The sequence below is a fragment of the Pagrus pagrus genome (genome assembly GCF_965226575.1).
Source record: "Pagrus pagrus genome assembly, chromosome: 20".
Classification (NCBI taxonomy): Eukaryota; Metazoa; Chordata; class Actinopteri; order Spariformes; family Sparidae; genus Pagrus; species Pagrus pagrus.
Genome location: NC_140207.1, coordinates 12764495 through 12780865, shown reverse-complemented (window position 1 = coordinate 12780865; position 16371 = coordinate 12764495). Strand labels below are relative to the sequence as shown.

General features: G+C 40.9%; 2 protein-coding genes across 8 annotated transcripts in view; both read right to left on the bottom strand.

The window, feature by feature from the left end:
• sulf1 (sulfatase 1) overlaps nt 1-3641 on the bottom strand; it is an 83178-nt gene extending 79537 nt beyond the window's left edge. For 4 of the 5 annotated variants that reach the window (XM_084341290.1, XM_084341293.1, XM_084341292.1 and 1 more), the window contains exon 1: nt 3546-3641. The gene's annotated coding sequence lies outside the window, so the exon portion shown is untranslated. Of the gene's footprint in view, nt 1-3387; nt 3476-3545 lie in introns of all 5 variants that reach the window. The other variant, XM_084341291.1, reaches the window with a different exon arrangement.
• Nucleotides 3642-7528: 3887 nt separating this feature from the next.
• cUnh8orf34 (chromosome Un C8orf34 homolog) overlaps nt 7529-16371 on the bottom strand; it is a 62427-nt gene continuing 53584 nt past the window's right edge. For all 3 annotated transcript variants that reach the window (XM_084341236.1, XM_084341234.1, XM_084341235.1), the window contains exons 12-15: nt 13644-14149; nt 11359-11455; nt 8802-8840; nt 7529-7988 (exon numbers count right to left, since the gene is read on the bottom strand). In XM_084341236.1, coding sequence (XP_084197362.1) covers nt 7981-7988; nt 8802-8840; nt 11359-11455; nt 13644-14149 — 650 coding nt within the window. In that variant the 3' untranslated portion in view covers nt 7529-7980. The remainder of the gene's footprint in view (nt 7989-8801; nt 8841-11358; nt 11456-13643; nt 14150-16371) is intronic.

Sequence of the window (16371 nt, the reverse complement as noted above, 5' to 3'; positions counted from 1 at the left end):
AACCTTCTGACACAACATTTTCTTTTGAGTGAAGTCTATTCCCGAGGTTCAAACAGCCTACCAAGGTTTCAGAGGTACTCAATTTGGATAAACACTACATTTACAACCTTTTGATTGAAATGGCTGTAAATAAAACAGAAGTTTAAGCTGTCCTCAGGGTGGATAGAGTGAAAAAACAATCTGGGACAGCTGGTTTAGACATCCAATCATTCTTTGTTCAAAATCATAAAACTGAACCCCAGAAAATGGAAAGCATTTTCTACAGCCAGAGCAAAAACACTTATGACTCAGACAGGATTTCATCCTAGCTCTGCCGTAAAAAGTGAAGAAAGAAATCCATCTTCCTTGTATGTTGATACTCTCAACATCTTAAGCAAATCATGGAGAATTCCGTCACAACAACAAATGTGACTTGTTAATGTTCCGGTCCGTCCATCATGCTTCGGTTCAACCGAGCTGAAGCCAATGTATCATGACCCCTGAATAATTCCATCTCGCATTGCATTGCTGGGAAATTGAGATCAGACTTTTGGCAGTGCCGGTCTTTGATGAGGGGAAACAGCGTCATTTGGGTGATTGGGAAGGAAGAGAACCAAACACTTCCAATGTTACTCACACTGCGACAATTAATCTGTCCTTTGCCATTTCCCCTGTTGTGACCTACAAGCCAGTGGCCCTTAACCATAATCAACTGAGTGAAGCTAATGCTGATGACAGGTATTTGCAAAAAGAAAGGCAACAAAAGGCCACTTATGCACTACTTGCCAACAGAGGGACATGATACTCAGGAGGAGAGAGCGGAGGAAAAGAGAAAAGAGAAGAGCAGCAGGTGTGAAGCAGCTACAGCCATCAACCTTCATCTGGCATTAGTACAGACGTTCTCTGGTCACCCCTGGTCAGATATCCATTAGAGGCTATTGAACAGAGCCGATCACACGTCTCCTCCCCTCCCGACTGGCCAGTAACAGCATCATCATTCAACCCTACTCCACCCTTTTCCTGCACGCTGTCCCTTGGAGTCCTGATGAAGAAACAGAGACTACAAAAGTGATATTATTGCCAAACTAAATTATTCAATATTATTTCTACCGCTTACGCAGTTTTTGTATGAGAGTTTAAGAGCAACGGGTTATCTGGAACCTGTAAGGGTGATTGCTTAAGTGCTTAAGAATTCATTACAGCCAGAAGAGAAGGAAAGGAACAAATGAAAGCAGCATTTTGTGAAGAACACTCTTGAATCCGTTTCAAAGATCACTCCATTATTTAAAGCCTCTGCACAGGCAATGAGCAATGAGCTAGCAAGGTTTTGCTGAGGGCAGACATAGATGTATCCAAAGTGATTAGCATATCAATCGTTATTATACAACTGTATTTTTTTTATGTAATCTGGCAAGCTAGACATGACAATTTATTAGAATCTCCTAAAATCTCTCCAGCTAACATCCAGTAAATATTTATCACCTCCCTTCAAACAAAGAGACAGTGACATGACAATCCTTTTACAGGAATATGAAATTTATTAGCATCTGGTTGAAGAACTGATGTTGGTTTAGTGTTCTCGGATTCTGTTTGATTGGCCATGCGAATCACACAGAAGATGATTTTCATTTGATATTTGGCATGACGATGAAAAGTTGTTGCTACACAGAGGAAATGAGGGTGAATCTATAAAAGGTGGGTCAAAGATCTAAAGCTCAACAGATAGATCTAACCCAGCCATCCACCAGCGACCTCTGGCAGACGGCTTTGATTAATTGGTTAAGACATAAAAAAGTACGCTGGCAGCCAATTAGAATAAAGCTGCATGAGATCATGTAATAAATCACAGCTTGAGTAAAAAGCCATGTGCAGACTCAATAAATTCACTGCAACTTTATATGTTAATGAAAACATAAAAGACAAAAAAAGCTCTCTTGGAGCACAGGACAGTGAAACCATCAGCTCCGACAGTGACACAAAATCCAAGTATAACCGCAGCAGTGGAGGTGTTCCACGTTACCCTGAGGCAGCTTGAGTTGGATATGGAGAGAAGGTAGTTTGACAATAGGTACACATATGATCAGGTTAATGTCACTGCCACAATATTTTGTTTCAATCCTCTCCAGACAGGAACAAAACAAATCCACACAAGCAAACGCAAACATTTCCAAGACATAGCGCACCACCAGACCAAGATAATGAGACTAACGTGAGCACAAAGATTCTCTGGACCCAGAAACAAGCACCAAGTCTGGATGAGTCATTTGACCCAGGTCTAAGCCTCACCCACCACAAGGCCTGTGTGTAAAACACATACAGCCCAGCCTTTGAAAAGATCCCCAAGCGTCTGCAACACTGACCACATCACGGTCATGGAGAAGAACCATGAATTAGTCTGTGAGAATGAAAAGGGAGATACAGAAGAGACAGCTCAGACTACCATTCTCGCCCACTAAGGTCTCACAATTGAACCCGAAAGTGCAGAGTACTCTGGAGACTCCTGGGCCGCCTGTGACTGTTACAGAGATTTGACAGAAAAGCCTCACAATCAGCCAGAGATCACAACAGGATTTCTGTTTATCCATCCACTATGTAATCCTTTTGGATTTTCCTAACAACTCTTTGGAACAGCATTAAATACATGCTGTTCCAGAGGATCATACAAGCATTTGCTAATCCCAGTAGTGATCTTTTACTTTCAAACACAACACACCAAGGGGGATGAGCCATTTCCATGTCATTTATCATAAAGATTCAGATTGACAACAGGATCTTTATAGAAAAAGCATTAAACAAACAAATGTCTCTACAACTATATCATGTGTAGTTGTAAAAGGGAAGGCCAATAAACTGCCACGGCAAACCAGCTGAAAATGTTAGGAAAACCATTCAGCTAGGAAAAACATAACACTTGTTTAATACAGACAGTATGTCCTTCAACACTTCACAAGTCCTGCCAAGCCTAACAGCCTCAACTATCCACACAACAATGATGGATATCTTCTGGTTTACAATGTTGGGGTAAAGATGGTCAAAGACTATTTTCATTCTGCTGCCTGAGGTTTAAACAGCTCATGCTCTGAGGGGAAATAGATTTAAGATGTGTTCCTAATACTTAAAAAGATAACGTTGCATGCTTCAACTATAACATGTAGTAATCTTACATTTGCAATAAGATGTTAGATGGATAACTCATCTCTCATATCACAGCAAAAGCTGAGACTGCCATGTAGCTACAAAAGCTAATTAAACTATGTGGTGACATCTCTTGCTCAACACTTACAATATGGGCCAAGCCTAAGTTTACAACATGAGTGAAGGTTACATGTCTCTTACTGAGAAATTAAGGAACATTTTAAACAGCAAACGAACCAACAAACAACATAAAGTTAGCTTAACCTAGCTTACCTTCAAAATGTCCCTTCACTTGGAACTTGAACGTGGCATGGACGTCGTTTGACTTCTTCAGCTGATAAAAGTTTAACTGCAGAGCTAGCTGCACGTTTTTCTCAAATAAAATTACCAGCCAAACTTTTAAAAAATCTTGTGGGTCGTCAAACACTTACCTCTGTTCTCAGGATATCCCAAGAAAGCTCTTATAACAGCCAAATACGCAGGTCGCGCAGATGAAGGTGTTTTATCAATTTATCCAACTTGTTCACTCAAATTAAAATGGCCGCCGGAAGTGGGCAGCAATAAGCTTTCACTGCTTCAATCCTGTCATCAAGAAGAAGATGAGGTTTTACTTTTTGGCATATTTTACAAGTAAGGACATTTCCTCCTGCCACGTTTAGTTCAAGGAACAGATTTTAAACAAGGTTTTTTCATTAGTGTGCAGCAGATAATTTATTTTTCATTCTAGCTGGATGGTCTCTTTCGAATCTGGAAATGTCTTCAAAACAGCAGCTGATTTTGTCAAACAACCTGTGCTGTTGTGTTTTTGCCCCTTTGATTTGAAAGTAGTTCTTACTACAAAATAAAATGTAAAAAAGTATAAATTCACATAACATTGAACCACAATGAGGGTGATGCCGAGGTACAAGCATCCACGTCATTTTAGTTTGGATCAAAATTCAACATCACATAGTCGACCGTTGGGGCACTTTTAAGGCTTAGATGGACATGAAACTTCCCCCATTAAAATATAGTTAACTACAAAAATACAATAAAAGACTAATCACTAAAAACAAGAATGGCGCTCAGTACAGTGAATACCCCTGCCAAGGCCCAGCTGTCCCCTCAATCAAGCCTAACCCAATATCAAACACACACACTAAGGCAACATTTTGACCACATAGTGATCTGCAAATTATTACATTGTGAACAATAACCAAAAAAAATCCTATGAAGCTTTGATAGTGTGACACCTCCTCTGAAGTGTAATGCTCACTGTCACCCAACCTCATTGGTCAAACATGGTCATTTAAGGCTATACAGCTGAAATAAACACTGACTCTTTATATGTTTAATCATTAGCTCCCTAAATGCTAAAGGGTTAACAAAATACATTCTTGAGATTGGAGTAATAGTAGACTAGTTGTTCTAGTGGCGCACAGCAGTTCAATACTTCTGTGCACATGAACAAGTCAGCTCCAACAACAAGATATGACATTGGTCAGACTTGCACTGTTAATTTGGGTTTTTACTGCATCTATGAATGTTTATTACTTCACATTTTCTAAAACAAAGTGAGCTGCTGTAGTGCAGAAACACTTCAAATAGCAGCACAGCCACAATTTCACTTAGATGTTGTTGACAGACTTGAAGAAGTTAACAGCTAAATAACAGTGGAGGCTGATTTCATTATAGCTCTGTGAGAGCAGGCAGTTCACTTGAAAGAACAACGAAACAAAATCCAGATTGTTGATTATGTTTTAAATTACCATGAAATTCAACCACACAAACCCCTCGTCGGTCGTGTAGAGGAGCTCCGACAAAAAAGCGTTTAATAAAGATCTTCTCCATAATCATACATGGTGCAGTGGGATTGTTTTTATTCAGATTGCAATCTCTCAATATAGTCAGAAAAATGTATGGACAAAAATGTGTCAACATAAGTTGGCCTTTTCTTTTCAAGCAGGGTATGATACTGACTTTAGATGCCTTCAAAGCATACCTCTCTTCCACCTTAGATTTATTTGTGCTGTACGTCAGGATAAATCCCAGTCTGTTCAGTTGTAAATTAAGACCTGGGTCAGTCTGCTGACCATTGATGGTGGTCCAGATCTCCCAGTAAGTACAGTGATGTCTGCCGCTGTTCCTGGGTGGCCCCTGCAGTTGCTCTGAACAGGCCTGTCTGCACAGTAAACATACTTTAAGAAGATATTGGAGGTTCATACCATAGAGAGGTATTAATGTTTTGAAACTTGATCTGCCTGATTCTCAAGAACATGACATATGTGATTGATAAAGATGCTGCGTGAGCTGAATGATAATATATGAAGAATCACAATCATCTTTGGAATAATCAAGAAGTCATATGGCTATAATCTGACATATGATACAAGCTGTGCCGGAAAAGAAGTATCAGTAATGGTCACACCATTTCATCTTTATAAGTTGTGACACACGGAGACATTCACAGATACACAGAAGGGAGGAAAAGCATCAGAGCGCAGTCTTTGTGTGACATCTGTGGCAGTAATTTAAGTCTTCATCGCCCAAACTGTCTTGTCGTATTCCAGACCTCCTCGTGCCTTGATATTTTGCTGACATAACAAATGAAAAACTAGAGGAGACATGAACTCAGAGAAAATATTGATAGTATAAACGGAGTCAGTGCGCTGGTGATATGTGGAACAAGAACAGATGGCAATCACACTCTCAAATCCAACAAAGTGAAAATGGAATATGAAATGTGAAAATTGTAATTTCCCCTTCTCTGACAGGAAAATATTGTTTATAGTGATATAAAGATTATATCAAGGCACCACTGTGACGCGATTATGCCATGCCCTCAAATTCTTCCACAGATCTTTCGAAACCACATCCCTTTCCAATGAGCACATGATGTGCTAAAATACATGGGACATGAATCCACATACCATGTTTTACAGGATGGGGTTTTCAGTGATTAGTCTTCTCACACATCCTTTCACAGGAATCGGCCTCAGTGAAATGAGAGCGGAGAGTCGAGTAGTTTTGTTGACCACATCCCGAGAGACAGACTGAAAAGTTGGCACTGCGGGGTGTACCATACCACAGAACTCAGCAGGGTTCGAATGGAGGGATCAGACTGCGTCGGGCTGGAGGGTGTGCTCATCGCTTGTGTGTGTCTCTGGAGATGACGTCGTAGACAACCACAGTTTAACCAACACGTGCCCAGGCAAACACACAGGAGAAATGTAGTCATGGTCAGAACAGATTTCGTTGTGTCTGTCAGCACCACAGTACATGTGAGACGCACAGTTAGAAGGATCGTGTATCTAGGAAAGACTGGATTAAACAGAGACTGTGTTGAGGCAGTTTTAGTCAATAACGATGTGTTTTTCAGTGAAACAGCAGATGAGTGTTTTTGTGTTTTTACAACCCAAATTCCAAAAAAGTTGGGACACTGTGTAAATAAAACAGAAAGTGATAATTTGCTAAACCTCTAGTTTGACATGATCTCAATTGAAAACACTGCAAAGGCAACATATTTCATGTTTTTACTCATTGACTTAATTGTTTTGCTGTTTTAAAATGTGCTTAATCTGAAATTGATGCTAGCAGCAACATGTTTCAAACAGTTTAAACACAGGGAACAAAGGACTGTAGTACTCAGAAAACACCTGTTGAAACATTCCAAAGGTAAACAGGTTTATTTGCAACAGCTGATAGTATCATGATTGGGCATGAAAGGGGCATCCTCCAAAGGCTTTGGGGCAAAAATCTGGTGTCAATATTGGAGGAGGCAATTACATGATTTTTTTTTCAAGAGCAAATCCAGAGGCGCACACTAAAAGTAGTGCTGTAACTCTGCTAACGAACACTATGTCACCCAACCAGCTGAGGAACACTACATTGCATTGGCAGCTTCACTTTTTGACTCAAAAAGACTCTTTTCACGCCAGACACTCTGACTCATCAAAGCAGGAAAAGCACAGGTGGAATACATAACATTAACGATGGCTGCATTCCATTTAGGTGAGCAAGTTTCAGGTCACTAGTATTGTGCATGCTCACTCATGCTGGGACACTTAATAGAATGGAGCCATCGTTAACGTTATTGGTCACACCTGTGCTAATGTATGCCCTGAAAAGGGTCTATTCAAACAGCTGCAGATACGGTTACTGCGGCTAGCAAACATAAGCTAGCTATATATGTGTTTTATTGTATTGAGTGGTAAAATCAACAAATTGTAAAAATGATATTACTACAGGGGCTGGGGAACACTTTTAAAGCTGCTGTAAGTAAATTAATTTGCAAATGATTGCATTATGCTTTTTTAGAAATATATATTTTACATAGTGTCTCAAGATTTTTTGAATCAAGGTTGTATGTAGGATCTAAATATGTAGGAAGCACACAACAAGGTGAAATACATTAGGGTCAAAAATCGAATGAGGACATGTGCACCAAGTGATTTTAATTAATATAACAGCATTCCTTGTATTCCCTCCACAACTTGCGTATTTGCTACTTGTAAAACACTACATCTTTTAACAGTGCATATCAATAAATGCTTTCTTAACATGGGTGTGCTGCCCTCACAATGGGAATATGCCTAGAAAAAGAGTCCGTCAACAACAAAATGCATCTGTTTCAGGACTCCACATGGAAGTTCAATAGCATGCTAGAGAGCAAACAAAAATAAATGTTATATTCCATACTCTGAAGTTATATTTTCACATTTTATCATACAGTTACAGTACAATGTTTATGAAATATCTGTGAAAAAGTATACAATCTTCTTTTTTCATTCATATGAATTATAAAAATAATTGTCTCTGTACACATATTCAAAATGTCCAGTGGTTTGCATAATAGTTTGATGGGATCAATGTCTCTGGTCTTCGTCACTATAGGCCTGTGAAAAATGACAGACATAAACATCAGTCTCCTAGAAACCAAAATCAGACACATTTAACCACTAATAAGAATAATAACCGGGGTAATCACTCTGAAACGGCCATTTAATATTTGAACATGTCATAGACAAACATGGGGTGGAAAATGAGGCCTGCTGCTGCCCAGTGTAGGCTCCAACGACCATATTTCACAATAACTTCTGGGAGAGCAGTGATTGGGGTGACTTAAGCAGCGAGCTTTGAGTTTGGTTGCTGTGGCAATACGCTGGCCTCTCTGATAGCCAAGCAGCAGCAGCAACAGCGTGCTCTCAGATCTCCCTCCAGACTGGCACACTGACACTGGGAACTGTGGGCACCTCCAGAGCCACAAGAAGGAGAACCGCAGACAACCTCAAACCAGACAGACTTTCTCCTTCTCCCAAATGTTGACGCTGAGCGCTGACGCTGTCTGCTGCGTGTAAACTCAGAACCCAAGTGACTTAATGGAACTGGGCAACAGCGTTCCCGTCTCCACACATGGCCAGCCTCCACCAATCACATTTCAGAGCCACTGTGCCCTCCATTTAGCCTGTAACTGTAATTGAATGGACCATAAATGAAGGTGGAGGCTTCTACAGCAAGTCGCCAATTGGTAGTTATTTGGGTAACATGTTGTGGCTCTCTGCAAATGAGGTCATTGACAGACATCGAGGCTCTCTAAACTTAACAGACAGTTGCGCACAATGGCAAAATTGGTTTCTGGTGATTCAAATGACGGAGCACATTCTGGGGTTAGTCTGTCTCTGTGGGGTTTAGACGGTTCAGATTCTCACCTGAAAACACAGATCTCTTGTTGGCATCTCGCGCACCACCTGTGAAAAAAATGAAAACAGACTTTTTAAAAAAAAAACTCTTTTAGAGTGTGTCATGTAACATACTCATTAACTTCCACTGTACAGTTCTTTGTAATTCATTAATGTGCTGAGTGGGACAACCACAGGCATTAGCAACAAAAGGGTTAGGAGTGAGAATGAGGACAGACTGCTTTCATCCCCACTGTGGTATGTGTGGTTGTTCCATTGTGGAAGTTTATAGAATAACAGGAAATAGCTATGGATTTTTTTCCCCTATTATTTAGCTCTCACCACACTTGGCGCCAGCAAAGTCACATCTGCTGTGATACTGAGAACAGGGTGTCACTGTGCTAATGAAGTGAGCCCCACCCCACTCACAGACACACAGGCACAAACAGGTACATGGCTGGACTCAAACATCAAGAGCAAACCACTTCATGGACAAACATCTCCAAACTCAGGCTTAAAATTTGGTGAGTGAGCAGGCAATAGAAGATTTGTCTGATTGTTACTCAGTTCCTCTGGGTTCCTTCCTGTTTGTAGATTATACTTTAAGAACAATCTTAGTTGCTCGTATGTGATTCAACTATTTCATAGGTCAAAAATTACCCCTGAAAAATCAGATTAAGGGTGGAAAATGCTCTTTGAAAACAATTTTAATGTCATACCCTGACTAATACAATCACTCACACGCTTATTACACACACTTACACATGCACACACACAAAAACATACAAACCAGATTACAACAAACAGTCCTGTGGGCCCTCTCTCACGCCAAAAAGTGCTTTGTCACGTCTTGTGGCTGTTGGGTCTCTTTTCCTCCGTCAGTCTCTCCCTCCCTGTGTCTGAGCCACCTCTAATTCAATATGCGGCTCATATCCTTTCTCAACATGCAGTTACTGCTGCCAAGGCTTTAGAGCAGGCCCCCAGGGGCTATTAGGAAAATTTATCCATTTATTTTGCAAGATACACATTTGGCAAAACAACGAGCCTCTAGAGAAACTTGTCAGGAGGGTTATATTTCCATGTGACAACCATTTCCCTGCTTGATCTTTTGTTTGACTGGAATTCTTGTGTCATAACGTCAGATGAAAGCTGTCTTGGTGAGTCACACATGCACTTGATTTTCAGTTTGAGTAGCTGATGTTGACGCTTTGTTTACTGAGAAAACAGGGCTAAGTTAATTTGAGAACATTTCTGAATTCACGGCATATATAATTTTTCTGACTCAATCATAAATTAACTTCAGAGTTGGCATTTTTGCGCCAGTAGTGGTTGGATTTACATATTGCAATGCCAGCCAGTCTGTTGCTTAGGCCTTTGCTTCGCTTGCCCAACCGACACGTTGGTTCAGAGCAAGAATCTTGGTCTGATTACAATGAATTTTGTGTGAAATTTGTGTGAAATGACAAACTCTGTGGTCCAGAAGTTATCTCTGACATCTAGATGTTCATAGAATTAAGTATGGAAGTTCATTGTCCCGAGAGGATTAGTCAAAATGTTTTTGGCCACTTTGTGACATGTTACTAGGCCAAAGTCAGGGTAGATCACCATCACTTTAAATGAGCACATTGGTGTTCCCCAGATCATGAACCTTTAGCATTGTGGACTGTCTTTACACTTCTAAGCTTTCCGCTTCAAACAATTAACATCGCAGACCATATCCCATAATAACCTAATAAATTATAAACTGAAAAACAACTAAAAACATTCCTAATCCCAGGCGTAAAAAAAACCCCTATTGATTTTAATGGGCCTATGTTTTTTAGTGCTTCCATCAGGACAAATCTTACACTTTAATTCAGAAGATCAGAGAAGTTGCATCATATATTACCAATGTTAAGAGAGCATAAATTTGTCAGTTTGTTAGTGGACCTCAGTGATTTGAGAACTACAAGCCTCCGACAATCAGACCATTTTGCCATATACAGTCATGTGATTTATGGACCAGAATATTCAAGGAGGTCTGATCTACTTCTGTCATGTTTAAAGCCAGAGTAATGTGCTGTACTGTATCCCAGCCAGACCACTACTATGACAAGATTTACGACTTAAAGAAAGAACCATTCAAGTCTATTGACTGGATCTTGATCGAGATGTATCTCTTACACGATGCCAGGAAAGAACATTTTACATGACATAACATTTCCCCCCTATGAGACCCCCCAGGATTTCACCCAACTGTGAGATGTGGAAATTTTCTCGCATCAGCCCTTATGCTTCACCTCAAAATTTTACAAGAAATATTCGCACATTAATCGTCACTTTTTAATAGAGCTATAGCCGCGTTGTTACTCACAGTCGTAAAGTGAATTAACTCACGTCTAATAAAGAAAAAAAAAGTAGGAAGGTAAAAACATTAGAGCTGCAATTTGTCAGATTTGTGAAGTGCGGATTCAACTCAGTGGCTTTGTGGAACGCACAGCAACTCTCTCTAGTAAAGAGAACCTGAATGAGGTGATAAATAATCAAATGTACAGTTTAAAATAGAGGGAAACTACAGAAGGAAGGAAGGGCAAGGCAGGTTACTCACTTTTATCCTGCTCTGGAGGCTCCAGGATGTCACTGTCTGTGTCACTGGGAATATGCCAAGGCTGTCTGATGGCCTGTAACTGCTGGTAAAACTCATCCTGATGTGGAAAAAAGGACAAGAATAGACATAATGGAAGACATGAAAAACAAGGCCTCTCTGCTAATGTATCCATCTGTTCATCTATTCAAGGTCTTGCAGTGAATGTAAGGCAAACGTATGTCAACAAATATGGTATTCAGATTTTAAACATTGAATCTAATCTAATTTCAAAATGTCATCAGACAGTTTGCGGTTTTCCTCATCCTGTTTAAGGCTATGATGGTGTTACATTACAAGTGGCAATGAGCCCATGAAAAGGAGCAACATCATATTATACTTAAAGCTGCAGTATGTAAGAGTTGGCCACATGTCAATTCATACTTCAAATCAATAGGGGGCAGCATATCACCAGAATGACCGCTAACTGAGGCTTACTGTAGCCGCCATGAGCTAGTTAGTTCAGTTAGCCATGCAGCTAGCGGTCTGACCTGGAAGCTCGGAGCATTGTGAGAGTCTTGGTGTTTACACTGCTAGGAGCTTTGGACTGTGACGGGCCAGTGCTAGCCAGTTAGCATGATCTTCAGTAATCTTCTTTGCATTCTGTTTATAATTTTAGTTATTTTTAAAAAAATGTTCAACTTGTTACATGTTGCACCTTTAATTGCCCTGCTGAAGAAAAAACATCTTAGACCAACCAGGCTGGTTAGGCTGGATGACCAGCTAGACCAGCTTGGTAAAACAAACAACACCAGCCTAACACCAGCCAAGACTTGTGTAAAAACCAGCTACCATCTTAAGCTTTTCAGCAGGGTCTTCAGGACAAAACTTAAGTAAAACAAAATGGCCCATGCTACCTGCAAAAGCCTTTTTTGTCTTCTTATTTTTGAATGGTGGGATGACAGAGCCCCAATCCTTGAAATAACTGCACAAGTAGTCAAGAAGTCATTCCTGTACATCCAGTATTTAAAAAGGTTCAGGATTTCATGACTCTCTAAGCAGGCCTCCTTTAGGGCCTTTAGTCCTTCTACATGGGACCAGGTGGCCTCAATAAAAGCAGACTCTGTGCACTGGTGTTGTGGATAATCTCACTAGGTGTCAACTAGCATAACTGTCAAAGAGTAAACGGAGGGACTGCAAAATCCCTGCCCACTATTAATAAAGCCTTCAAAAAGGTCTCATATTTAACAGCGCCGCTGTTAAGTAAATCATGAAAGCAATATAAGAAAAGAAATCCCATTGAAAGTTTTCCTTTTATGCCAGAGTCATTTTTCCGCAATGAAATGACATACTACTGTATGGACCTCCCTGGCTCTCCAGTAAACCCCACACGAAGAGTGCATGTATGCGTGTGCGTGAGGGTATGCACATGTGTGATATAGTGTGTTCTGGTGCTCTCAGTCATAATCTTTATGTGTAAAGGCTCTCGTGTTCTACAGCCAGCTTTACTTGGGCAGTGAGCCTGTTTGACTGTCAGCACACAAGTTCACGCTCACCATAATAAACATTACAAGAAAGTTGGAGTGATTTTCAGGTCCATGACCCAAAGTTTAAGACAGTTTTACTCACACAGTGTGCTTGATCTATTTCACAGGAGATAAATCTTACACGAGGACTAGCTAAGATGTAATATGTAGAATTTAATGACACACCATGGAAGATACTGTGTCAGCAAAAGGACCATATCAATATTTTGGCTAATGCATTTATTCGCTTTCTGACCAAAAGGTAGACGAGTTGGTTACAGCTTCGGTTTGTCAGCCAATAGTATAACGCAGTCGGTATCACATGGTATCCGTGTTTCATCAGCGAACAAAACTGTCTTGGTAGTTGCCAGTTTTGGGGGGAAAAAAACGGAAGAAAGGCTGAATTCACAGTGTGCTCCCAACATACTGTCCTGAAAGCTAGCTTTAGCGAAATTTACTTTAGCTAGCGTTAGCAACATTACTACTTGCTAGCTAGTGTTAACAACGTTAGCAATCGGTTGCTTGCTAACGTTAGCACCATTAGCTAGCGTAAGCAACATCAGCTAATGCACAAACTGGCAACCACTTGAGGGGGCAGATGATTTGAATAGCAGCTGTGTTGTCAGTCTTCTCATGTAACTCTCTGAAACAAAGTGTGTAAACACATTTCCCAAAATTGACAAGGACACTTTGTCATGCATTATTGCTTGTATGATCTCTGAACAGTGAGCAACAAAAAGTGTTTTTGGTGATTAATGTTGAACTCTCAGTTTTGGTTCTTACCTCAGACAGATAGGCCCGTAGGCTGGCACCAAGGCTGTCTGTAGTGCTTAGTCCAGGAGGGGTGAGCAGCGGTCGGGGGTGCATGGGCTGACTTGTGGGTGTCACAGGGCGGCTCCGCGACCTCCTGAAGGTCACCTCTTTATGAGATCCAGTGTTAAAGGTGGAGCGTGTCAGTAAACTATTTGGGGTCAGAGGCCTGCTGGGCGTTCTGGGGGTTTGAGTCCGGCTCCCGGAGTTGCTGGGAGATTGAGTTCGACCCATGACCAGGGAGGTGGGCTTGGGGCTGAGCAAAGGTAGGCCCACACCACAGGGCTTGCCTGAGAGGCTGCCGCCTGAGAGGCTGCCGGCTGGAGACTGGGGTCTAGAGAGCAGGCTGGTGAGAGGCAGTGTGTCGGGTAGTGTTCTGTGGCGCAGAGGGGTGTGGAGCAGGCTACTGTGCGGATTATTGGTGCTCCGAGTGGTCATTTTCCCTACTTCTGCCAGCTTGGCCAGGTCCTTCTCAACCTCTGCAGGAAAAAAGGGGAGATAATGCAAGTCAACATCCAGATTTTGATAGATACAGTAACACAAGGGTTGAGTGCTTATGATGTCATCATTTAAATTCTATTTCCCCCCCCCCCCCCCGACACATTTAAATGAATATGTTGAAACTTGTAAAACAAATCCCATATAACTCTGGTTAATGGACTAAGAGATTCCGAGGTAAAGTCAGGCTTATTTTTTATGACCTATTCAGAGGCTGTGCTGTGAGGTTAGTATATGTCCGACAAGACTGATGATTCACGAACTTTACTGAGCATTAAAGTGGGCGAGACTGCTTGCTTTAATCCTTATTCTGGGCAATGATGACAATATTTATAGACCTTGTAAATTGTGGTGAATCCAGCTTCCTCTGTCAGAAAAGGTTCCAAGTTGATATACAGTACTCAGAGCCTGGTAGAGAAATGTTCCTGTTCCTGACAAAAACACATTTGTTTGCCTCACTGGTAGTCTCGAAAACATTTGTGTTTGTGAAAGTAGTGACGCTGCCAACTTCTACGATCAACATCTGGCTCATTTTTTCCGTGTTTTATGCCTTTGTCTAAGACCTTGGCAATTGGGATTCAACAAACCAGTCTGGGACTTATCATTTGAGAGGGATAATTTCAGGAATGACTCATCAGAGGGGAGTAATTTTTTGGATACGTGTGACTTTAAATAAATAACAAAAGGAAGCATGACAAGCACTTCACAAACCCTGACTTCCTTGTTTTTGAGAACACTGTGCTCACCTCCTGCACAAACAACATTTTTCCATCCATAAATGTCACGCATATGGTCCCATTCATTAACAAAAATCCAATTAGGATGCAAAGCTGAAAGTCTGCTTTGGGACATTACTTAGTTGGATTGTAATCTATTCCAGACCATTTTGTATACAATCCTTTAGGGATCAAATGCATTCAATTCTCTGTCATGCATAATGTGATGGCTGTTTCTGTGCCTAATCAGCTCTGATTGCATGGAGGTCAACCTTAGACGCAATGCAGAGCACATACTGCCTACTGCCCTGCACACGTGCATTGTGTCTGTGTTGCTTTAACCCGAGTATACTCTACACATGTTACTTCTCTCAATAACAAGAAGGTAAAGGTGCATGATACAACTTGGTGTTTGCTGGTCTAGTTCTGACTGTAAAATGGAAGATAATTAACTTTGTGGGATGTTCAGGGCACATCATAACATCAGCCCACAGTGATGGCAGTCCTGCAGTGTGTAACATTGCAAACCATAAAGAAACTTTGTTATGAAGTTGCAACATGTTCTCACTCCCAACTATGACACTGCCAACCCCTCTAGGGTCAGTTTTGCACGTGCATGGCTCTACGGTCAAGTTAGCAACAATGCATAATATACAACGCAGGGTTAGACTTTCAAAATAAAGTGCGCTGACAACATCTAGCAGTGAGGTTGTGGATTGGACCGTCCCCTACAGGGGCTGCTAAAAAACGCTCAAGGTCCTCTCTATTGCCCATGTTTGGTTTGTCCACTCTGGTCTACTGTGGAAACATGGTGGTGGAAGAGGACCTGCCACCTCTGTGGGAATGAAAGGTTCATTCTAAAGGTAATAAAAACATATAATAAATTCTTAGTTTCAAAGGACTATACACTAGTGAAAAACATAATTATGAATATTTTATTCTATTTCTGCCCCTGAATCCCTCTAAAACTGTGAGCTTTTGCACATTCCCATGTTATGCACCAATATACCAAGGCAAATTTCTATGTGAAAACCTACTCATCAATAAACCTGAACCCAATTCTGATTAAAAGCTACATGGTAACCATGAGATTTGCTGGGGGTCCAGTGCCTCCGGATAGCAGTGAAATACTCACTATATACAGAAGAAATATTGGTTTAAACTACAGGTCCACGTATGATGATGTCCCAGTTAAAGCCCTTAACCACCCACACCATGAGTGATGTTATCATTATATCGTAAACAGGATATCTTCATTAGTAATCTGTTACCATGACGTAGAATTTTCATCTCAAGCTATTTACCAGTAAATTGATAAACACCACATGTTTTTGTTTGAAAATCCTTCTTACATCCGTAAATGGTTGCTCCACTCATGATTTTATTGTAAACCAGTTGCTTCCCCCATACTTCCTGGCACTAATAGATAGCATCGTAAGCAGCCTCCTCTTGAAAGTCTATGCGGGTGACTGTGTTTAACAAAGAAA